Genomic DNA, 26,187 nt, shown 5'->3' on the forward strand with positions numbered 1-26,187 from the left:
TGTTATTTTGCATTTTATTGAATATAAGTATATTTCTTTTTAATTACTTTTGAGTTTTTAGTTTTCCTTATCCTCACCATAATCTGAATATCAGAAAATATATTCAGTGTCAAAAAATATTATCCACAAAGTATATTCTTTTCGATCTCAATTGAAGAACCAAGAGGTTGGCAGTATGTACAGGTTCGATCGCTGACGCAGCAACGCGGCATTGGAATTTTTGAAAAACTTTTTCCCATATTTATTTAGCCATGCCCATATACAAGTCTGGTCGCCCAGTTGGAGAATGAGCGCGCGTTCAAACGCGGCACAAACACAGCCGCACTGGGCGATCTGGCCATAAGTTCAGTTGTCAACAAATGGCCTAGCAGTGCAGTGCAGCAATTCGGAATTTGGTGTGATTCAGATAATTTTAATTTATTATAGGCACCTTCTATTAATCATTCATATTACAATTGTGAAAGGGAGATATAACAGGGATATTTGTTTAGTAATATTTTTACAGCATGGCATTTTAGAGACCTTTTGAAACAGAACAAATCGAAATTTTCCATCAATATAATAAAATTGTTTGAGTACATCAATAATTAAAACCAAATGAACATATAATAGAAATTTTCTACACATTATATACCTATAAATTATTATAATTTTTTTACCTTCAGCAAAAAACTTTTTTAAGGACGCCTATGAATCTCATTAAATTTTATTGCTAGGCGTTTTATACATGTTCAACTGACTTCAGAAGGACTATAAGAGTACCTACTTAAGTTTTTAAAAATCAGAACAACGGTATATTTATGAAAAATTTACATATTTTGAAAGGTACATCAAACACTATTTTTCGACATAGTCGCCTTCAACCTCAATGCACTTTGTGAGCCGAAGGATGAGCTTTCTGATACGTTCGTCAAAAAAAATTTCCCATCGTTTCGCGGCACTGTGGACTTCATCGTCCATAGAAAAACCTTTTCCTACCTTTAAACACCTTCAGAGAAGAGAAAATATGAAAATTAGGAGGTGCCAAGTCAGGCCTGTGAGCGGGGTGGTTGATATGTTCCAACCGAATGAATCCAATAGTTACTTTGAGCTGGGCTGTGTGCATGAGGATGTGCACTGGCCTTGCAACAAGCACACTCCACTCCCTTCGTTAACATTCCCCTTCTTTTGTTCTGTATTGCCGTGCGCACTGGTTTTAACGTTTCACCGTACCGCGTAGCATTTGTTTCCTTCTGAGGCAAAAAGTCAATGAGAACAATTGCTTGAGGGTCCCAAAACACAGTTGTCATGATTTTTTGCTGATGGTGAAGACAGATGTCGTCACTACGTTGATTGTCATTTCAACTCAGAGATATAGTAAACCACCCATGTTTCGTCGCCAATCACGATACTGTCAATGATTTGTACACCTTCCAGTTCGAAGCGCTCGAGAAATTCCCGTGAAGGTGCGATTCTGTTGGCTTTGTGTTGATCTGTGAGCTGTTTTGGTATTCATCTCACACACAATATTTGATAGTCAAGTGTTTTAGTAATAATTTCATGCAGAAGAGATCTGGAGATTTGTGGAAACACTCTTCATCTCGTCCAAAGTCAATCGACGGTCGCCACTTTAAAGATAGTTTGAATATTTTTATTGCATTTTGTCCTTTAAAGTTTTACAGTAAATACTGTAGTTTGTGGAATCTAAAATGTTCGAAAATTTCTACATTAATCAAATCAGTCAAATTATTGAAAAAGCGAATGCACTCTGGATAGCTTGGCGAGTAAAATTTTAGAAACAGCGATGAAATTTAACCATCGTTGTGGGTGCCTCTGGCGGTAATTGCGATATCTTCGGAGCCTTGCCAGAAATATTAGAAAGTCGGTGAAAAGTTGAGCTTATGAATTCTTTTTATGTTAGCGGAATAATAGACTCTTAGTGTAACGTCACATGATTAGGCAACCGGCAACAAATTGTCCCGATCGAATCTGACCTTTGTTTACTATTTACATAAATACTATAGCAATGAACAACTTCAAATTAATTTATTTTTACAATGATTTGGAAGTATTTAAGAACAACCAGTGTTTCGTAAAATAAATACACTAATGTGCTTAAAACTTACAAAAACTATATAAAAGAATATTCCTAAATTTAAATAAAGTAAAAATTTAACATTAGCCGTGTTATCCCTAATGCGCATGCTCGGGAAATATAGCCTCATACGCAGGTGAGATCTTGTTGATATATCATCGCTGTCATCATTAGCGTACTTCTTAAATATTTCTAATTTAGCCAGAATATCGCCATATTTAAGGTCATAACAAATTAGACATTTTCTTGGCACTTATTTCCAAAGTACGTAAGGTCGAAAATCGATCTTCTTCATGACAATGTGTACTATGGGGTTGCCTATTATTTGGCGCATGTGACGTCACTACTAAAAAGGTCTATTGTTATATGCGTCTTTATATTTCTATTTTGCAGGCTTTACCGAGAACAAATTTTTGTTTTTTAAGTTTAAAAAAAAGGCCTGAACTGTATATAAGCAATTTATTCTTACACAGTACATTCAACTTACATATTACATATTCAATACCCCTGCATCTCCATTAAAAGAATACAGCTGATACAATAACATTCTGAAACCTACATATTTCTTCCTCCTAACGTAATTTACATGTGCGATCGAGAAACAAATATAAATCGCTTATGTTTTTTATTTTTGTATGAAATGTGTATGTTTCGTTATGTTGAAAATATTTCAAAGAGAGTGGTTGTTATATATATATATTTATCTATTTATTATGTGCACGAAAGAAAAAAAAATAAAAAATTATTTGGATAACATGATCATATTTTTACTACATCACATGTCGAAATAAAGGTAATGTTAAGACACATGAGGCAGTTTATTAGTCGCTATGATGGGCAGTTAAATCTCGGCTGTTCGGCTTTCCTGCACCAGGTAGACCTGGGAGCCGGGTACCGAGCTGGTAGTGACAAAAGTGCGGTGCTTGGCGCGGATGAGGGACAAGTTTGATTCGGCGGTTTCGGCACGGTCTTCTGCGGCTTCCAATTCTCTCTGGAAGCGGCGCACGCGGGTCACGCTCTGGCTGGAAACTCCCTCCTGAAAATCGCAACAGTTAATATTTTTACTTTATATTTCTTTTTCCTAAAAGTCCCTTTGAGCATATACTGTTGGGCGCGTTACAAGGCGAAGAGAGAGATAGCTGACATGATGGTACATGCTATCTCTCTCTCGCCGAATGCGATTGGCTGTTCCTGTCACGTATATATAGAGATCGGAGATTGGTCGTAAGCTAATCACGTTCGGCGAGAGAGAGATAGCATGTACCTTCATAACATATATCTCTCTTTTCACCTTGTACCTACCTCCAGTAGTATGCTGGAAGGAAAATCCTGTCAAATGAACAATGTTTCTCAAAGGCATTTTATTCCTCTTCTAGAATAAAAGGGACGAAACTAACACGCCTACAACTTGACGAAGACGTAAGTTTTATTTGCTCCAGTGAAAAATAAGACCGAAAAATGGAGAATAGAAAAGATAATTTATGAAGTTTTGAAGGTTGTTGCATTCATAGGATCGACAACAACGTTTCGGGCTTTCATTCCTCAGTCTGTTGCTGGTCCATGGCCAAAACCTTAAAATTTTATAGGTAATGGAATATTTGCTATCAAAATAAATTCAAGAAGAAAGTGAAAATTCACGAAAAAATCTTCTCATAACAAATGTCATGACAGTTACATATCATCTGCGATTGAAACTACTATAATTCTGTTCGATACAATTTGCACATAAACGGAAAGAATCGTACGATAAATCTGCCTGTTAAATCGATTTATCCATTTAACCCCCCAAAAGTTTGCTGTAACACAACTTCAACTTACCACTTCTTGCAACTGCCTCTTGAATAAGACGATCTTCTGGTTGGATTTGTCAAGAGATTCTTGCAAAAGAGCGATGTTCTTCTGGTCTTCTTCACATTGGATCATGACTTCCTTAACTGTGCGTTCCTTCTTGCGCAAGATCTTGATGGTCTCAGCGTGACGTCTTTTTTCTTCATCTAATTCAGCTTCCAAATCACGAAGACGAGATTCCAATTTGCTGATTATACGTTTTCCTCCAACAATAGCATTGGCTTCAACTTCCTCCAGACGGATGGACAAGTTCTTCACTTCAATTTCAAGACTCTTCTTGATGGCCTCGATCTTCACAACGCGTTCCTGTTCTTCATGGAGGATTTCAACGGTATGTTTCAGTTCAGCCTGAACGCGTTGGAAGCGTTCATCTGAAATGCGAAGTTCCTTAGTGATTTCATCGTAGTCAGCAACAACGGTAGACAGTTCCTGTTCAATTTTGCTCTTAGCTGAAGCAATGTTGACGTTGATGGTGGTAAGTTCGTTGATGCGGGTGCCAGCTTCTTCGTACAGTTGCTCGGCTTGTCTCTTACCACGAAGGGCCTAATAAAAAAGAGTAAAAATAACAATGATACTGGTCAGAAACTGATCATATCTATAAACTATTTTAAAGCATGCAGGAAGGTATACTTTAAGTCATAAAATCAGCATCTCTAAAGTAAAATTTTAAGTTTTCGTAATCAAGTAATTTGCCTTAGTATAACAAACAAAAAGGTCAGAGTTGGTAGGTCCTTACATAAATTCATTTTCCAAAAGTTTGCACTAAAGTTATATCTGTTTCAAAACAAATAGGTGTATCAAAATATAGGTTTATTGTTATATTAAACTTTTTACTAATAAATGTAAATATTTTGCGCTACTGGTACCTACCTATCTGTCAAAATCAGGAAAAAGGGAAGCTTTTCCTGAGTCAACAATGTGACATTTTTGATAGAAAAAAGTGTATTGTGTCTCTCTCGAATTATAAAAAAGGGATTTACAGTTGCAACTCTTTTCATGATACAACTTCATCATCTTATTTCTTTTTGGCTAGTACCTAACACTTCTTATTTTTAGAAAGACTTAAAGCGACCCAATTATATAAGAATGTTAACTGACTTCTATTAGCAACAATTAAGAAAATATGAAACTCATTTCAAGTACTCACAGATTCGTAGTTGCCCCTGATCTCTTCAGCTTCTGCGGTAAGGGCTTGTACTCTCCTTTGGGAGACGCTAAGTTGATCCAAGGTGACCTGCAACTGGCGTTGGATCTCATCGTAATGAGCTTGGATTTCAGTGAGCTGGAAGGACTGCTTCTTGATGGTCTTCTGGAGGTCAATGTTGATCTTGTTGGCGCTGTCCAAGGACATTTCAAGTTCAGTGATCTGGATCTGCAACTTCTTCTTGATGCGGGCGACCTCGGTCTTGAGCCTGGTCTCGGCCTCGACGACACGGGCATTGAGCTGTTCAATTTCAATGCTGGTAGCTTTGCTGTGGAAGAAATGAAATGATAACTTAAGTAGGTACATACAGCAGCAAGGTTGTGACAAATTTTCATAACTTATTTCTCTCGTCGAAACAATCGAAAACAAGATTAACATATTTCCTGGAATGAATCAAGGACTCTTTCTTTCACCAATTGGAAATGAAATTAATTACTCAGCAATTATTAAAGATATAGAATTCAAACTTAGCACAGTGCAGTTACAATATTGTAAACTTCGAAGGAAATGTAACCAGCTTCGTCAGAATTAGGCTGAGAGAAAGAGGGTAAGAGAGCAAGAGATAATTGTACAGATATAGATAAACATTTCCAATTTTCATTTTATTTTATGAAAGCAAAAACTCGATAAATGATTATAATTTTGTTTTTTTTTTAACTTTGCATGAAATGACGAAACTGCACTACACTAAATTTGATGTACTATTTTCAATGCCTCTTGAGTCATCAACATTGATCAAAAATTGTGTTTCAAGAAAAATTGCAAGAGTTTTTTTGCTGATTTGCTTCAACTAGTGATACCATCTCCAAAAATTCATTGTCACAATATAAATTGGTGTGATTACAAACTTATTTCTTAAATATCGCTGCTGATGATATTTAAACGTAATTTAAATATTTCCGCGAGTTTCTTTGGAATGCTTCCCATGTCTACATATCAACGAATGATCAGTTCAAACACAATTACTTTTGATCTTTTGTGTAAAATAAATATTAAATGGTAAGATCTAATTATATCGATGATCTCTTACAATGTAATTTGAAGGAAACTTTCGTAAAATCTTTCTGTTTTTTGGAATTTAATTTTTGGTGATATATTCAAGTTCAAAAATTCTTTAGGCATTTAGTTTATAAACGAATAGATCTTAAAGCTTAACTATATTTTAATTTGCTCTGCAGTAGAGAGACGCAAATAGCATTACAATCAGCAGCAAACACTGGTACCAGAAGTTCAACTTGTGCGTATTTATAGACACAATGTATCTGTTATGTAAAAGAGTTTGTTCTTTCTATTTCTGAATGTACTCACTTGATGTAACAAGTAACCACACAACATTACATTTTCACCTTTGATCAATGAAGTAATGCGTCGATCTTCTATCGAAACATTTTAATTCTGTACTTAGATTACTGAGGGGTTCCATAAAGCTGTCTTCAAGTTCCACTTGCATCCTTTTATCCATTATTTTCACGTGTTTATGTAAGCTACGGGAACTACTACACTTTTGTAGCGTACTTTGCGTAAACTTATCCTGTTCTATTCCTTCGGAGATGGTTTTTCTACTCTCGGAGAGTAATTGGGCCTCAATTCCCCTGGCCGACTTTCCTCGCAGGTATTTTTGGGATGCCATCAGCTGCCTTTCGATTTCTTTGTCTTTGTCGGGATTGTAGTCCCTGAGGTCGTCGTACATTTTCGATTTTAACTTTTTAATTTCCCTGATGATCGCTTTTTGCTTTTTCGTTTCGGTTTTTACTTTTTCGGTTATTGACGCTGCCGATACGGATTTGCTGAGAACAAAAGTAGAACTAGCGCACGACTTAAAGTCTCTTAACCTTTCCTTCGCACTGGCTTCTGTCTTACGAGATATTCTCGTGAGATCATCTTGGGAGTAACTTTTAATTTTCATGGGATCGTATTGGTCCAGGCCCAGCTCATCCGTCCAAGGAAGGTGGGGCAGGCCCCTTTTTCTGCCGCTATCTTTTTCTTCTATGAAGTCGACCATGGGTTGATAGAAATTTATGCCAACGCCGTAATTATAATCGTAAGTTGCAGTTGTTGGCCGCCATTTTGTGGTGGTGGCGGCGCGGGACATTTTTCAATCATCAGTAATTATCGAACTACTGGTATGTAGGTCGATAGCGGGACCCTTTTATACCTTGTACGATTTATTTTCGAAGATCAACCAATCGGATCGCGGCTTATCAGGGTTAAATATTTTTAGAGTTGCCAGAAGCGCGTTCCTGATAAAATGATCCCAAAATATAATGAACCGTGTTTTTTCATTGAGTATAATTAGACTGCGTTGTTTAATTAAAAGATAAATTAAGACATTTTTCTATCGCTAACTTTCTAAACTGTATATTCACACATGTACATGAAATATTGCGAATTATAATAAACCTGGCAGCAGTATTTCGAAATGAAGTTATTGTCCAACTGAATTAACCGTTCCAAATTTTAATCCCACACATCTAGAGGTGACTTAGGTAATTACTGTCAGTAGTGCTCCTGCAAAAGTTTTTTAGTGCCTCTGCCAAGTTCTTAAATGCTAAAACTAAATGCTAATTCAGTGAAAAATGTACTACAATTATAAAAATGTTCAACACAAAGTTAATACATACATAATTACGGTTAAGATTAAATTTTGTACACTTAATTATTATGGTTTTCCAATTTTGTGTAACCTCCCAAAAATGAAGTTAATTGAAACAGCATTCAATTAAAGATATTTAATTAAATGAAAAGTTCACTAGTTGCTTTTAAGTAATAAGTTTATTCTGACCGAATATTTTTTATCTATCGTAATGTCAGTTTATTTTTTATATGTAGGTATTATACCTACTTTTAAAAACCGTAAGAATTTTATAATTTGTACTTATGGTACAGGGTATCTCAAACTCGATAATATGGACCTACTGTGATGATATAAGAAATTTAAATCAAATTTGGGACACGTGGTATTAAATGGAATGAGGTCAGCTCCATTTTCAATCGAAAGTATTATCTTTGGGATTTCAGAGAAACGACTAATATGACGTCATCAATTATATTTTTTCCAGAAACATACCTAAATTTTTTTCCTGTTAAAAAGCTCTCTTTTTCTAATAAACTTTTATTAAATAAATTTTTCTGTATTACTTTTAAAAGTTAAAAGCAATATCGCCCTAAAGAGTCTCAAAAGAAATACCATCTAAAAATCACATTATGGGTAGAAGGATCAAATAGTCATTGGAAAATAATTGAATGTTCGTTGTTTAAAGTGCATAAATGTCATAAAATCTTCTCATTACTCAATACGAACGTCAAACGTATAACTTTTGTGCTTACAAAATGTTTTCTCATTCAGAAAAAGTTGATATGTTGCTAATTTACGGCGAGTCACAAAAAAATTCAAGACGAGCTGTAGAGTTAAGTATATCGAGAAAGGTATCCAGAGCGTCTCTGCGACGAAATGAAGATGCATTTTCTGTTCGGAAAAATCAAATAATTGACCGAAGGGTAAGAAACAATGTTAATACAGCTACACTGTTACAGGATTTCGAACAAAATCCATGAAATTGTATACGGGAATTGAATTTGGATAAATCTTCCGTTCAACAATGGGTATCATTAATACAAAATTCAGAATTTGGAGTATTTGCCTGCGCTTCACATTGAAAACAAACTTATTAAAAATTTTATGGTCCAAATTGTAGTAAATGTTGATCAGAACCTTTTTCGGCATGTTCTTTGGACGGACGAAAGTCGGTTTATCAGTAATGGTATGCCAAACAGGCGCAACGAACACTATTGGTCCATTGAAAATCCCCACATTGTAAATCCAGTCCAAAACCAGGCCATTTTGGAGTAAATGTATGGTGCGGCATCATCGGTATGCATACAGTTTTTAAACATTTTCAAATAATTATTTGTAACGTATTCTTATTATCGAATAATAATTTCAATTAATTCATTTTCATGATTATTTTAATCAAATTTGTTAAATATGTTTACCAGATTTGAAATATAAATAGGCCAAAGTTTAAGAAAGTATAAAATAAAAAAAGACAAAAAATAAAATTATATCGATACAGGTATAAATTTTTAGTTTGAAAAAAAAACTTGTTGGTATATAGTTTATGTTTAGTTTATATTTTAGAAAGTGGATATAATTTTTTATAATTGATTTTGTATATTATTATTAGTAAAGAATAACTAACATATTATACACATCTAATTAATTATTAAGTCTGTACTTTTTGCTCTTTTATGGTATATATTGAGAACTGAGAACTTTAATTGCTGATATTCGATTGTAAATATAGTTATTGAACTTATCAATAAAGATTAATCACCAACTTGGCAACTTCAAAAGTAGTGAAACTCTTTTTTTTTCAATTACAGTATGTACTTACGTACTCAACATATTAGCAGCTGAGTCTATTTTCAGTCAAACTCTGAATATAATTCCTATCTATTTTTTAAGGATCGGAGATATATTACCGCAAAAATTCAGAAGATCTGTAACAATGCAATAGAAAATTTGATATTCCATTTAAAATAACACAGTCGCTGTGAAGATCCACTAAAGACAGAAGCATCACACAATTGAAATATGTATATTGTGTTACCTTATTAAAAGTTACCGAAATTAAATTTTTAAATTGTTTCAAATGCGTTTTCTTTATATCATTTGACAATTGCGTATAGATATAATGTTTTAAGGCTTTGTTCGAATGACAGAATAGAAAATCAATTTAGTTAGCTTCAACCACCTATCTTTAGCGTAACTTCAGTTCAATAAAATATGAAAATGCAATCGGTTACTTATTACAACTTATTGGGTACATAAATTGTCACACAACTCCTATTGTTCTTTTTTTCTCTCTAATTAATAATTACCACAAAACTCTTGCAGAGAGACAATGCTAGTACCTAATTGATTTTTGGAATGGCAGGTACAGCAAAACAAACCATATAGCTAATTAATACTGAAAACCATTGAAATTAGCGAGAATTGCAAATATAAAATATTTACACCACATTTCTTTTTCGTAACTGTGATGGAGCTCTTCAGATAATGATTTCATATCCAAAATTCATAACTCGGCTAGAAATAAGAATATAAAAGGTTCACTCACCGGATGGCTTCAATTTCCTCATCTTTCTCATGAAGACGTTTCTCAGCCTCATGACGGAACTGGGCGAGTTCCGCAGACAGACGTTGAGCACGTTGTTCTTCAGCTTTGCGTCCCTATAGACGTAGAAATAATCATTAAGAATTCATTCATTTCATTCATTTATTTCTACACCTTTCAATTCAAAGGTGGCATGGTTCATGCACCAGAACATCCTTGCAACATTTTATTGATGATTTGTTTTGAATGAATTTTGCTTTTAACTTTTTTGTTGCAAATCTACTTTGAATCATAATAACACAACTTAATTCGACATCAAAACGCTCATTTAAATTGAAGAACCAATGAAAGAGTTTGATATAGGTTTTCTGGTTTTTGATATACTATAGTGACTATATGAACAACTTCTCATTAAATATTTCTCACAAGTCGATTCTTGATATATTTATTAAATTATATAAAAAAGACCACTTACAGCTTCAGCTTCTTTGTAAGCAGCGGTAAGTTCTTCGCGTTCATTTTCAAGACGACGAATTTCCAATTCAGCCTCATGCAGACGTCTGGTGAGTTCGGTGATGGTAATTCTGGCATCAGAAAGGTCATCTAAAACAAATTTTAATCTTAATTATAACAGGTTGCTTGCCAAAAAAATATATGTATATCCAACAACAATTAACTATGTGAGCAATAGAATTGCTTAATAACATTGTCAAAGGAGTGCTTCTTGAAATTTTTGCTTTATATTTTGGGATAATCCTCTTCCTGCATATGCATTTAGTCCACCATGCATAAACTTGTGGAGGCTCTTTACAAAAAAAAAACTATTTGGCTGCAAATATCAAAAAATCCTTTAAAAAGTCAAAGACTTATCTATAGCTTGAAGAAACATTTGAGAAGTTGAAAGTTAAGGTACATATATGAAGACGAAAATCCATCAAAAGCGCTCTGACGAAACATTATTAAACGATTCCTGTTTGATTGCCTTGTACTTAATGATTGAACTTACCGGCCAATTTCTTATTTTCGCGAGCAAGTTGGTCCTTAAGTTCGCGAGTTTTGTCCAATTCGTGGACAGTGCGCTGTAGTTCAGAGACTTTGTTGCGGAGATCGCGTTGACTTTGCTCGTACAGCTGGACGGTCTCATCAAGACGAGTCTTGAGGTCGATGTTGATCCTTTCGAGTTGTTCGACGCGCTTCTGCAATTCCCTGGCTGTGTTGTTGGCTTTCTCCAAGTCGATGATGAGAACCTCGACCTCAGATTGGAGGCGAGACTTTTGCTTCTCGAGGTTATTGACCTTAACCAAGAGAGCTTCGATGTGTTCTTCCTGTTCTTGGATCCTGGCATTGAATTTACGACGGAGTTCCTCAACTTCTTCGGCGCGGGCGGCAGCTTCGGTTTCATACTTGGACTTCCATACTTGAACTTCACCTTGGGATTTGACGAGTTGGCGTTCAAGGTCGAGACGGGCTTCGCTTTCCTCCTCAAGTTGGACACGTACAGATTCGAGCTCTATTTCGACCTGGTGGAGGTTGGCTTCCAGGAGGGAGCGCCTTCTCTCGTCGTCTTCAGCGCGACGTCTGGCATCTTCCAATTGGCCAGCGAGTTGGGACTTGAGGTAGATGGCGTTTTCGAGGTTGACCTTGATGTCTTGTACTTCCTTGGTGAGTTCGATGTTTTCCTGAGAGAGGCGAGTTTTGTGTGAGGTGATGTCTACGATGGTGCGGTTCAACTCCTCGATTCTGACGCTGAGTTCGCTGATGGTGATCTCCAATTTTTCGGCGTGTTTGACGGAGATTAAGCGTTCCTTTGTTACGCTCTCTACTTGAGCGAGAAGCTCGTACACTTCGCTCTGGAATTTGCTCTTCTCTTTTTCAGCTCTGCAATAAGAAGTTGGCAAAAATTAGGTATCTAAGTATAGTCCAAATCCATTTGAAGTGTGGGGGGTTCAATTTTTGAGACAATTAAATTTGTACTCAATTTTTTTAAAGATAACATTCAGATAATGACATCTATGTATCTAAGTCACCAAATAAAGTCGAAATTATGGAATAATTATTATATTACCTATCGATAATAATCATTCTAGTACAAATTGTCAGTATTTTGAACTATTAGTTATATTTTAACGTCAACAGGTTATTGACTTTTTTTCCTTTATTTTTTGGGTTTTGCCACCTGTGAAAAACTTTAAAATTTACTGAAATATACCTTTGCGCCAATAGTTTTGCCTAATCAAAAAATTTTACACCGAAAAAAAGCAGACAAATGCAAAATATAGTACAAAAAACACATCACTTTAAAAGATTGTTGACGTTTCGAAAATCTGTCTGTTTTCGTCTACTGAACTTTTTTTGTGAGTTTTAATTTTAGGTGTTTAGAAAGTTTAAAGTGAAAAGTCAAAATAAGTTCAGAAAACAGATAGATTTTCGAAACGTCAACAACTTTTTAAAGTGTGCGAGACAAAATCATGTGTACTTTGTATATATTTTGTATTTGTTTGCTTTTTTCAGTGTGATTTTTTGATTAGGCAAAACTATTTTCTTAAAAATAACCCTTGAGTGATCCTTTTGGAGCAAGGATTTATTTCACTAATTTTTAAATTTTAAGGTCCGTTTTGATAACAGGTATAAAAAAATCAAGTCATTAAATTGCTGAATTAAATCCGATTACTAACTCTGGGACACTTATACATTTTAATTCTAAACAGCTTCTAATCAATTTCTTTTACCGATTTCTTACACAAAAAGAGCACTTAGGTACAGGGTGATTCACCATGTTTTGAACCCCCCCTTTAACTTTTTTGTTTTAAGAGTTATAAAAAAATGTGAAATACAAAAGTTGTTAAAAAACGAAACGATGGTTTTTTTATTTAGAAAATAAGATATCTTGTAATTGTTAGACATCTTTCAGGCATTTCTGCTTTTTTCCAATTAAGTAAGGATTTACAGATTTAATTATAATATATTTTGACATATCGGACGTTGATATGGTCCAAAATACGTATAGGTATTTTAACTAAATATCATTAATTAGGCCGTGAGAGGACTCATGGACAATGTTATATGGTAGGTCGTGACAGTGACAGGTAGTAATGTCATGATAACATTATTATTGATTGACAGTTTGTATTACTTATTTGATTAAAATAGATTACACAGAAGTAGAAAATTGAAATATTATTTGGAAAAGAATAGTAAGAAAAAAATATAGAGTATGGAGAAGAACTTTATTTAAATTTTCTTCTTCTGTATAACCCATTTTAATTAAATAATAATATAAACTGTCAAACAATAACAATATTGTCATGACATTATCTGTCACTGTCACGGCCTACCATATAACATTGTCCATGAATTAGGCCTCTCTCGGCCTAATTAGTGAGATTTAGTTAAAATACCTATACGCGTTTTGGACCATATCAATGTCGGGTATGGCAAAATATATTACTAAATTTGTAAATCCTTATGTAATTAGAAAAATGCAGAAATTCCTGAAAGATGTCTAACAGTTGCAAGACGTTTTATTTTCTAAATAAAAAAAAAAACATCTTTTCGTTTTTTAATAGTATCTCGCTTATTGTTAGAGATGGACCCAACAAACCCTATATGACTATGCTCGATAGAGAACGTTCTATCCAAATATGGAAAAATATACAGGGTGTTCCATTTAAATTAACAAAGTTAACATCAGCGGCCATTTTGTTTGGACTTTATTTGTATATCATTTTCGAAAAATTCATAAAAAATTGTGCAACTTTTGTATTTCATATTTTTTTATAACTCTTAAAACAAAAAAGTTAAAGGGGGGATCAAAATATAGTGAACCACCCTGTACACAGGACAGAGAAAGATTCGGTCTTTAAATTGTTACATTTCTGCTCAAAGATATTCTGTCGATCTGAGGACATGTTGAACATTTTGGAAGAGAATTTTTGAAATAGCAAATTGTACTATTGAGTTCCCTGATTATATTTGTAATCAGTTCATGACACCCTGTATTTGTTGGTCAAATAAAACTATATTTTGTACGTTTGATTATAGGCAGATTTTTTTAAATAAGAATGTCTCTCCACATACAAAGACAAGCTTTCTTTTTAGCTACATCCGCGAACTAATTGTATAAAAACATTAACTGACATTCTTTCAGTTTATTTTGCAAAGGAATGAAAATATTTTCTTAAATAATCTATAATTGTCTTTAAGAATTAAACCAAGAATTATATTATTAACAGCCTGTTGAAACTACTACACATACTTTTAAAACAAAGCAAAATAAATAATATCTGTGTATGATATATTTATAATTCTATCTTTTTAAAATAAAACAGGACGGTGTTAAAAATTTGGCATTAAAGAGTGACGTAAAATTTTGGTCCGAAAAAATGGTTTTACATAAATGAGAATTCGGAGGTGTCTGAAACTCTCGTAAACAGTAAAAGGTTATTTTTAGCGCGAAAATATGTGTAAATAACTGTGTTCCAAATTCTCTGGTATATATTCTGAAATAATTATTTTTAGTTGATATTAGGCACGGCCCACTGTGACTTATTTGACGTTTTATTTATTGCATACGGTCGAAACCGGCACGAGTACATACGTGTCTGCTCTATTTCTCGGTACCTGTAACAAGAAATATTCGGATGGATATTTCATTTGCAACAGTAACTGTATGATCTATACGACGGCGATTTGACCGAGACAAATATGGCAAGGATACTAGGAGAAGTTATTTATATCATCGCGGAGTAAGCCGGCGCGGACCGAATATCAGAACTATTATCTAATCTAATATTTTCCACGGGTGAGATTTGGAATTTTGGGTTTGGTCAAACTTTAGTTTGGATGCTTATGTATAAGAAAAATCAAAATAAACTGAAAGTAAGCTCTTACATTTTTATAAATTATGTCGTATTCATAGCCAAGTGAATTAGAATAAAGAAAACATCAACAAAAAAGCTAAGAATTATATAAAATATCACGTGTGGGCTTCTCTAACTGCTTGTTTTTCTTTATACATTTGATTATATGTGGATACAATTGTAGTGTATGAAGACTTTAAATCTGTTTAGTTAATCTTGGATAAGAAATACATCTTAATTAATTAAATTTAATTACAAGGAACATTTATTAAAGTCCAATTATTTTATTAACCATGAAATCTAGCACATTGAAATAATTTATGATTACTTAACATATCTGAACTATCACCTTCCCATTAACATCCATCAGAATATTCTGCAACGAATTTTATTCAATTTAGAATTTAAATGGCACAATCTTAACAGTCGTAAAAATTAAGTGTGTACTTTTGTAATATCTGGTCTGTATCCGTTTCGACACCGATTTTTTTTTAGTGAATATTCTAGTACTTAAGCATGAATTATATTGGTTGTAGAGTGAATTTAAATGAAGGAATAGCACAAATGCTACCAGATAATCTTAAGACTAAATGGTACAGTCCGTACGATATTTGTTGAGGTAGAATTCCAAAAAGACCTCTGCGTCACTTTCTTGGAGTTAACCTCATTCGAGGCCCTAGGTAGAAAAGCATTGACGGCGTGGTGTTCAGTGCAGCAGCTTGCAGTGCATACTGTGTTTTGCAATGTTTCTTCTTGTACGGACTGTACTTGGGTTAAATATACTTAAGTTCAAAGTTGCTTTATTTGCAACTTACATTTATTAAATTAAATTTGGGCTGACGATTTGACTAAATAAAATAAAGGGAAAAATATACTGAACTTGTAGACAACTAGTGGCCATAAACACCATCATTAGGAATTTCTGAATTTTGGAAATTCTGTAAGTTTGTTCGTTCAAAGATCTATTTTGAGTATTTTTCGAATATTATTATTTTTTTAATCTAAAATAAATTCCACCAAAAGCCAAATAAACACCGTCTATACAAATAAAAAATAATTCTAAAACATTTAAGGGAATTTTTTGTTCCAAATACAATTTTAAATATAATGTCATCATTAAGAATAAAAAACATTTTCGTAGAAATTTGAAATTTTTGAGGAAAAAATGGGCACTTTTAATATGCGATTAATTAGTAACAATTAATTAATAATTCGAAATTGTATGTGCAATAAAAAATGTCCTGTATATTTTTTGTAAGGAGAATAATGTTAGAATTATCCTCAATTTATGTAACTACATATGTGAAAAGTTAATTTTATGTTCAAAAAACGATTCGAAAATGGTCAATGTTTTGAATAAAATAGTATAGATTTATTTCCACTGAAATACAATTGCAAATCAAACTTATAGAATTTCCAAAATATTCAGTCGAAAGTCTGAACTTAATAACGTTGCACACAAATTCAGTGCATTTTTATCTCGATTTAGTTAAATCGACAGCCCAAGTATCATTAATCTAACATCTAATACCTTTCGAGGTATTTGTGTTGTTTTTCAAAAACCTAAACACGCTCTAACATGCGAATGAAGTAGCTTTGGACCAAGATTTATTTGCCATAATTATCATATTTTTATTTCAAGATTATCTAGTAGGGTTTGTGCTCCTTTATTTAAACACATACTGTATAATATTTTAACGAGAAAGTGATAGATAGATAGACTTTTATTAATACCTCTTATAGGAAATACAATGCACAAAACTTTAATTTATGTTTTGATTGAAGAATAAAAAAAAATCCATGCTATTTTTGAATTTAGCCATATCTCTCTTATTATGAAAATTAAAGACATTAAAATCTACAGAGGACTATTTTCAAATGTAATTGAAGTTTGTATTGTACGTATTTATTTGCATTTTAATTGGTTAATTATGTAATTTCAAAAATTGGTATTGGATTTGCCAATTCGAAGAAATGGCGAATGCGCTAGTGTTACAAATTTTGTTCTATTTTCGTTTTTTTTTGCAATCCACCTATTTGCAGACTTCTTAACAACGTTAGAGTAACATTTCTTTACCAAACTATGTTTTTGTAATTTAATTTATTTAGATATTAATAAAATTATGCCTATATAGCATACACATTATTAAAACTACATACAAAAAGTTGCTGTCAACACAGCATTTTATTTGAAAGGTCTTATGCGAAAATATCCATCATCAGTAAGATCTGAATGTAAATCGTATATGGCGTAAACAGCAGAGGATAACACCGTTTGCAGTCTTGAACCACATCGAAGATGTTTTAAGTAACAAAGTTGTTTTTCATACTAGCGGCTTATAAAATGTAGAAGTTGTAAGGTGTATAGACAGAGCTCTAATTAACAGCAGAAATAATTTTTCTATAAGCGTATGATAGTATAAGTGGCCAAACTTCTAGTTAAACCGATTAGATCTCTTCAACATAAAAAAATTGGAAGTTTAATGATACAAAACAGCGGAAGAATACTTATTTAAAGCACCTACGTGAAGTTTTCCAAATTGTTTTTAATTGCGTATGCTTTTTGCATATTAATGACATGATATTTAATGCGTATAGTTACTTCTTTTAGCGAAAAATCTAGTTCTAGAAAATGGGGAAGTACATTTTCATTTGAACAATATTGTACCTTAATACATGTGATAAAAGAGAATTAAGAAAAACAATCAAACATGTTATAATTGTTCGCAAGCTGCATATAGTCGCTAGTTGTGATGTATTTTAAACATTGATTGTTTAGTAGTCGACAAAAATGCGTTAGGTTCTTCCTATCTTGTTTCTGTGTTCAAAAGATGCTGCGATTCGAAATATGAATATTAGCTATTTTTTTTAATGAAAGCATGCACTTCCAATACCACGTTTCTAGGTTAAAATCGTACTTGTTTATTTAGAGAAACCAGTGTTTGAAGAAAAAGACTATTTATTTATGACACATGTCAGTTGTAGTTTACACGAAATAATTTTCATGTTTATTTAATCTTTATATTAGGTTAATGGGGCTACTGAAAGAAATATTCTCGGAAATGAAACATATCGACATATTTTTAATAATATAGAGCCAACTATATTAGTTAACATCAATTTATTGTCATTTTCACTCAAATGATATATTTTTATATATTTATACATACCTAGATTTGGCTTTAGCAAGAGAGTCGATTTGTTCTTGGAAGTCGACGACGATTTCTTGGTGCTTCTTTTTGAGGATGGCGGCAGTTTCTTCGGATTCCAAATGGACATCTTCTAAAAGTTTGCGAAGTTTCAACAGTTCGGTGTCGCGTTTTTTGTTAATTTCAAACTGAAATTTCATCGATTTGTTAAATTTTCCGCCAAACTTTATGTACGATAAAAGTTTACCTGACTTTCAGCACCACCTTCGGCTTCCTCCAATCGTTCAGAAAGTTGGATAACCTGTACACTGAGATCAGCCTTTTCTCTTTCAATCTGGAATACGTTCAATTTTGTTAATATGAACAGATGTAACTTAGCATGGAATTATGCAAATAAAATTAGTAAATATAGCTAGGTACGCATTTAGGAACACAGTTAAAGCATACTAAACTCATATAATTGTTTTATTTTCTAATTCGAAACCATGTTTACGTTAATGTGAATCTTCAGAGACAAAAAATTTTGAAGTTTAGGTCAATGCACTGGTAATTTTCTTTTAAACATGTAGGTATAAGTATTTCATAAGAAAAAAACTAGAATTAACGTACAATAGTACAAATATTGCTTTATAGTCATTAATTTAATTTTAGGTGCGTGATTTGGTGAATTAAGTAGGTAAGTATTTATTTTTTTTATATTTGTGATGGTACTCTTTGTTCTTCTAATAATTTTATTCAATAATTTATTACTCATATTTAAATTTAGTTTTAATTTGTTCATGATGTTTCCGAGTCTTTTATTATAAATATCCACCGTTTTTTTTTTTAGTATACGGGATTATACTTAAATAGGATTTTGAAATACATATAATTATAATACGTATAATGAAAATTAAAATTGGCAAATCCTTCAGGATACTTAAATTGTATTATAGCTATTACTTATGAGAAAATTATAGTATCGCCTCTTATATGGGGATAATAGAATTCAAAGTTCTGAAAAAAAGAATTTGTTTATATATTTTCAGTAAAATGAGTTGTTTCACATAATTTTTTATATAATCATTATTTAATGTTTTCTATGTATTTAATAATGAAAGTTAACAAAACATTGGATTATATGCAGTTTTAAAAACAATGGAACAACTTATTTTCAAATTAAGAAATGTAAGAGTAAAAGGCATTTTGTAAAAAAGAAACAGAAATAAGACGCATTTTCCGAAAAACTCAAGTGTTCCTAATTAACAGCTGCAGAAGAAAATTGAAATCTATTTTTTTTTGACATGCAATAAATATAATTTTTTTTGTAGAGTAAATAAAATGACATTGCATACAACACCTGTACTCCAGAATTTTAGATATACCAAATTTCATTGAAATAACTTAGAAGCAAGTTATTTTAAATAAATGAACTACATATATTTTTAAACTTAACTTACGATTTTGTTTTGGAAATTATTACCTAAACAGACAAGATACACCTATATTTAAAGCATCGCCTTGAAATATTTTTTTATCTGATTGAAGCATATGTGAATTAGTCTACGATTTAGGTAAGTAGACATTTTTATTATATTTTATGTTCTTTCAACCCATACACAGGCAGATAAAAATAAAATCAAACAATCAACCTTTGCCTAGTGTGTGTCACTTAAGAAAAGAAGAATAATGTAAAAGCAATAATTTAGAATAGTGAACCTATATTATTATCTTTTAAAATGTATTTCTTTAACCTTGGCAAGGTTTTCTTTTCTAAATCATGGAAGGAAGTAATCGCCGCCTATTCTCGTAATCACCCTGTACTACAATAATAGTAACAGAAAAATGTATATATGGGTTAATAGATTAAAACAGGTAATCACATGCGCAAGGCACAAGCGTCGGTTTTTGGGGTTACGTAAGGTAGCAATGAATATCTAGTAGTCAAAATTGAGAAATTGGAAAATGTTGGAAGTTGGTGTAGTTTTTCTCTGTCTAAAAATATATTTCAGTATTATTGGAGGGGAAAATAGTTTTATTTTTACGTCTGGAAATGCCAACTTTTAGTTTTCAATTGTTATCCAAGACAAGTAGACACGAACGTAGTTTTAACCTATTTTAAAAATTAGCAGAAATATTAAATATAACATTTACTGGAGTAAAACACTTTTTATAATAATTAATACCTTTTTCAGTTATATGTACTTATTTATACCAGTATTATTTAGTAATCCAATATTAATTTAAAATTGAATTTTATGAAGAGAAAAACTGATTATGTATGCTTTATGTTATTTTATAAGTATTTAAAAAAATGATTAATAACTGTCACAGTGCAGATCTACATATTTAGAAAACAGGTAGAAATAATTCATCTCCGAAATTTTTGAACCCCCCTTCTGTATATTTTTGGAACAATGAAATGGAATAGCTTGAACTAGATGAACTAAACTGGGAATACACCTTGCCAAATTTAAAATAGCCGGATTGTAACCTAATTGAATCACTTTTCTAAAAGCAGGTTTTGCACAAAATATTTTTTGAATGAAACGGCCACAAAACGCTCGTTATCTAAACTATCATTTGAAAATAAGAGTTTTGGCAACATTTTATTAAAAACATAAGCAATATGAATGAGGTTAGTCTTGTGAAGCAGAATGAAAATGTAAAGTAATTTTATGAATACAGTGGCGAAACAGTTAAAATAGCGTTTAATGTACACTGAAAGGAATTTCACTCTTAAAAAATTATAGAATGTTTTTATTAGTATATTGTATCTATTAGTTAACAGTGAATAAGTTGTCTTCTATGTGCTGGTCGTGACGTAATTGTTTCACTTGGTAGTGTGGTGCAGACATTTATGAACGTATTTTTTTAAGGACCAGAGAACTTTATAGAGGTAAAAATTATATGAAAGCAATATCCAAGCGCAAACTTAGATAATTTGGTTATTGTCCAACAAACATATATGTCTTTTAAAAGCATGGAAGAAGCATTTTTACTGCAAAAATTTGTACTCACTCTTGATCTAAGTTCTCTTTCAATTTCGAGGTCATCTTGAAGTAGACGAATTTTGTCCTGTAAAAATAGTAATTTTTAGATAATTCTTTCTAGACTTTATACTCTGACTCTATTTAGTTATTTCAAATTGTGACAAAATATTGAAGTGTATATTTAAAAGGAGTAAAGTAAGTGTTGGAAAGAGATGGCATTTATTTTTGTGACGTGTATATGTGGGTTTTGGTGACAAATTAACACATTGAGAGAGATAAAAAGAAAATCACAAAATTGACGTTTATCTCGGCCAAAATCACTGTCGGTACACTTCACACGATCACAAAAATATCACAGGTTTGCACAGTTCTTAAAAAAAAAATGATTCTGACAGATTCCGGTAATCTGATCCGTCTGGCATACGTCGGGATTTATTTTTACCTCAAGCCTAGAAAGGGCTGTCAAATCAGCACTGTATTCGATGCTGACATCGGCACTACCACCAGCTGCTCCCGATGAGCGGTATGAGTATTTGGAGCTCCTCGCCACTGAGGAAGACATTGTTGCTGGAGGATAGTCTCTTTTTCGTTGATGCACTGACCGTCGAAAATTTCAGTGTTGAAACCCGCGTGCTGTCGCCGCCTAACAGTGGTGGCTAAGTCGTTCGTATGAGCGTCGCGACGTTGAGAATTAGAATAAAGTGATAGCTTAGGCGCGCGCTTGCGTGTTATACCGGAAATTTTTTTATGAGAATCGGTCGACGGCGCAACCACTTGCGCACCTGACTCAGATGTGTGTGTATTTTTGGAAGGACGTTATGGGTATTTTTAATTTTTGTTTATGCATTTTTATGCATTTAATAAACGGGTTCATCAGAAAATCCGTGATTAAAATAGACCAAGTTTAATACTTGGCAATTTCAGTGCCATATTTAACTTTATTCGTAAGCCCGCTTATCCAGAATCGTTTTCACGCGACATGTTCCAAAAATTCTATCGAATCAAAGACATTGCTCATCATACACTTTCTTTCATCGAGTATTAGATGCTTATGAGTGAGAAATGAGCTAAAAATACAAGTATGTACCTATAATAGCTGCACCATAAAAAATCGATGTGAATTAATCCATTGAGTGAAATTATTGAGTACATTTTCACCCAGTATTGAGCATTTTGATAATTTCACTCATTTGTGATAATATTTGAACTAAAACTGAGTACATTCACTCAAATATAGGTACCCGTGAAATAAATTCTGCAGATAAACTCGTATTTGGTACACTTTAAACTAAATAGGAGTAAATGTCCTCATTATTGAGTGACCTCATGCGATTCCATGGTTGTCGTGCGTTGTCTTTGTCTATTCCCATCGTCTCCATTAAGTCATTTCGTAGCGTGGTGTATGGCGTGTAGTGCTCACTTGGTAGTTAGTAGAAACTCGGATTTGAGTAAAATTCACTCACTTCTGTTGTAATAATTTCACTCATAAAATTTAAGTTGTGCTGATACTAATACAATTAAAATTGTGGATGTAGGACGAAATTAATACAATATTGAGTAAAATTGAGTAAATTTGATTTAATTTTTTTACATTGTAAGCTTAAAGGGAATTTGCATTTCTGATGTCATTTGAATAACTTACAAGATCTTTTTGTGAGGTTAGGAAAAGACAAAATAGTTTCGACAAATGTACTTATTTGAGAAGTTTGAAAATTCTTTAATTTTCGGAATACAATGTAAATAAATTGGTCTTAATGAAAGCAAAAAAGTCCTGAGTGCAATTATTGAGTACATTTTCAGTCAGTAAGTAGAAAAAAAATAATAAAGAGTAGGTATAATTTTTAAAGTACAGAAGAGACTATGATTGTTTGAAATAGTCGTCAGTACGACATAAAAGACAATCTTCAATTTTTTTTTGACAACTATGACAAAAAAGTAGATATAGTAAGTATACGAGTAATCTTATATCCCTGTGCTGTAGGTATATCCAAGTGCAAATTGCTAATTGGTTTTTTGAATGTATTGGGAAAGGATATTTTTGCAAAATCGCAAAATTACAAAGTATTTGTATTCCGCTCCTGCACATCTATATAGATGTGCAGGAGCGGAATCTGTAAAGAAAAGACTCATGATACTGTTCAAATACTCAAATGTGGAAGGGATAAGAAACAGCGGTTAGATATGTGGAACAGCCATAAAGAGAGAAAAGAGCAATGTGTTCTATTTCTCAATAATGCAACTTTAGAAGAGAATATTTCATTAGAATCATTCATTAGAATTTCAGAGCATCTTTTGTCATTCATTTATAAAAAAAAGTATAAAGACTTTTGGTATTAATGGACATGGAAAAGTCACCGGAAATGGTAGTAATGGTCACCGAAAGTTAGTAATGTATTAAATATATTTCAACTATATACCTTTAAAATTGGCATTTACAAATTTGATTATCACTAATTATAAATATCACTGGATATACCTGTAATAACTTTAAAAACTAATGATGCTTTAATAAACAAATCCAAATGAATACACCACACACTACAGCATTATTGTTGATTATATTGATGAAATCGGCTAACCAATCGTAACCTGAGATTGAATAAGAGGAACTTGTAACTACTATTTCAAGTATTTCAAAAGCGCATAAAGATTAAAAGGCCTTTAAAGTTAGTTTTTGAACTCTAGCAACTTTAACATCATTCATTTCAACCTTTCTACTTGAATGCCAGTCAGAAATATTTAACAATAAAATGAACGAAGCAAAGCAAATGATAAAGATTAGGAGTAATTGTTATATTTAGGTACCTTAAATATGTGAACGTAAGGTTAACACATATATGTAATAATAAATCATATAAACTTATTCCAATATAACTGGGTTAAGCATACATAAGTGCCTATTTATTTTAAATTATTTCAACCACAGAAATAACTCATGACAATAAACGTAAACAGGAAGCATTGGCAATATACGAATGTGAAATGTTAAATGGAAAAAAATAAGTGCAAAGCACCTATAATTTGTGATTGTGAAACTTATTTTTCAGTACGCGATCGTAAATAGCTGATTGAGGTTGAGAGTTTGTGATAGCTGGATAAGTTAGCATATGAATAAAATAAATTTAGGAAGTTATAAAAAGGTTATTTTAATTTATATATTATTGATGTGTACTATATAAGGTGTTCCCAAATTATAAAAACAAGATTAAATAGAAGATGTAAACTGGCACATTGGGAAAAAAATGTTAGATGAAAATGGTGTGTTTTAAAAAGAGCATAAGTCTATAAAAACTATCATGTGTTTATAAATCCAAAAGACATTAATGTTCTATCTCAGGATGGGTATGTATTACTCATTTAGTCGTTAAACACATACTAAGTGTGGCAGCTGCCTAAAAATTGACAGTGCTACCAGTACACAAAAAGGAATCAACTGAATAGACGCGATATCGTATGCTTGGTTCATCTGAATCGTTAAGCCGTTCGAAAATTATGAGCAGTTTATGAAAGTTTGTTCCACAAAATTGAATAGATTCATCTTCTACTAAAATCCACAAAAAAATATAGAAATGTTTATAAGTACATCTCCAGTGTCTCCACATGAATGATTTGTTTAACAATATTTCGAAATTATTTAAAACTGTTTTTTTTTTTTGGAAAGCCTATAGACAGAGGAAGAAGGAAAATAGGAAAGGAGAAGAAATAACATATGAGAATTAATTATTGATTTAATTAAATATTATGTTCGGTATCTATTTCGTCTTTAAAGTTTTTTTAATATTAAAGTGCCAGAAATACTTGGCATATATTCTATATCTAAGTGAGTACATAAATTTAATTATTTTCAAATGATCATTGCTCATAAACTGCTTATGTATACACAGACATTTTGCGAATGGAGGTCAGAGCTAAATTTACTGAATGATACTTGGAATGGTGTCTATAGTGTGTTAGCAGGCATGAAATCTACATTTTCGAATTCTTTGATTGTGCCTAACGCTCTTAGTTTTGTTGTTATCTAAATTTTCTGCACATTTTTTGATAAATATTCCGATAACATTTACGACATAGATGCTAACTAAATTGTAATAATGTAACTAATAATAATTGTAGTTTGTAAAGATAATTATTAATTACAAAAATTTTGATTTTTCACCCATGCTTCCAAAATAATTCAGGAAACCTTCCAGAAGCCATTCGCAAGGCACAATCCCGTTAAAATTACAAAACCATAGGCAAGAAATCGCAGACGACCTACTACATGCAGCGGAAGGTGCCAAGCAGGAAATAAAATTTTCAAGCATGTTTCGAAAATTTACAAAAATTCCTATACGCGGCTAAGTAACAACAGCCATCACGGACGATGCTAGTGGAACATGCCACCGACCGCTGAGATACCGTCGGCAGCAAGCAAAGCCACAGAAATTTTCGACTCAGTTCTGAATTTATTGCAAATTAAGACATTTCCAAATACAACGAAATTCGAACTGAAAATGATTAAATTAGCTCCGCCAATTTAATCAAATTACCTTTTCAGCAAATTAACGTATCAGCAATATATATGTACCAATGTATAATTCTATTTTTGTGGGTGCTAGAAAAGAAAATAAATGCTTGTACTTTATTAAAATGGAATACTATCTAAACACTCTAAAATTGNCAGTTTATGAAAGTTTGTTCCACAAAATTGAATAGATTCATCTTCTACTAAAATCCACAAAAAAATATAGAAATGTTTATAAGTACATCTCCAGTGTCTCCACATGAATGATTTGTTTAACAATATTTCGAAATTATTTAAAACTGTTTTTTTTTTTGGAAAGCCTATAGAGAGAGGAAGAAGGAAAATAGGAAAGGAGAAGAAATAACATATGAGAATTAATTATTGATTTAATTAAATATTATGTTCGGTATCTATTTCGTCTTTAAAGTTTTTTTAATATTAAAGTGCCAGAAATACTTGG

The 26,187-nt window shown here is 32.3% G+C and overlaps 2 protein-coding genes across 2 annotated transcripts; both read right to left on the reverse strand.

Moving 5' to 3' along the window:
* Nucleotides 1-2,518: 2,518 nt before the first annotated feature.
* LOC108914139 (paramyosin, long form-like) lies at nt 2,519-21,912 on the reverse strand. Its single transcript, XM_018719867.1, has 10 exons — nt 21,666-21,912; nt 21,252-21,308; nt 18,499-18,585; nt 18,273-18,439; nt 11,250-12,121; nt 10,719-10,846; nt 10,247-10,359; nt 5,070-5,394; nt 3,893-4,465; nt 2,519-3,110 (listed from the first exon to the last, which is right to left on the reverse strand). Exons 1-10 carry the CDS (start codon nt 21,783-21,785, stop codon nt 2,916-2,918), a joined length of 2,637 nt encoding a protein of 878 aa, XP_018575383.1. The 5' UTR covers nt 21,786-21,912; the 3' UTR covers nt 2,519-2,915.
* Nucleotides 6,441-7,618, reverse strand: LOC108914140 (paramyosin, short form-like). The gene has a single exon (XM_018719868.1). The coding sequence runs from the start codon at nt 7,216-7,218 to the stop codon at nt 6,469-6,471; it is 750 nt and encodes a 249-aa protein (XP_018575384.1). The 5' UTR covers nt 7,219-7,618; the 3' UTR covers nt 6,441-6,468.
* Nucleotides 21,913-26,187: the final 4,275 nt, after the last annotated feature.

Source organism: Anoplophora glabripennis, unplaced genomic scaffold (assembly GCF_000390285.2).
Source record: "Anoplophora glabripennis isolate ALB-LARVAE unplaced genomic scaffold, Agla_2.0 scaffold714, whole genome shotgun sequence".
NCBI classification, from domain to species: domain Eukaryota; kingdom Metazoa; phylum Arthropoda; class Insecta; order Coleoptera; family Cerambycidae; genus Anoplophora; species Anoplophora glabripennis.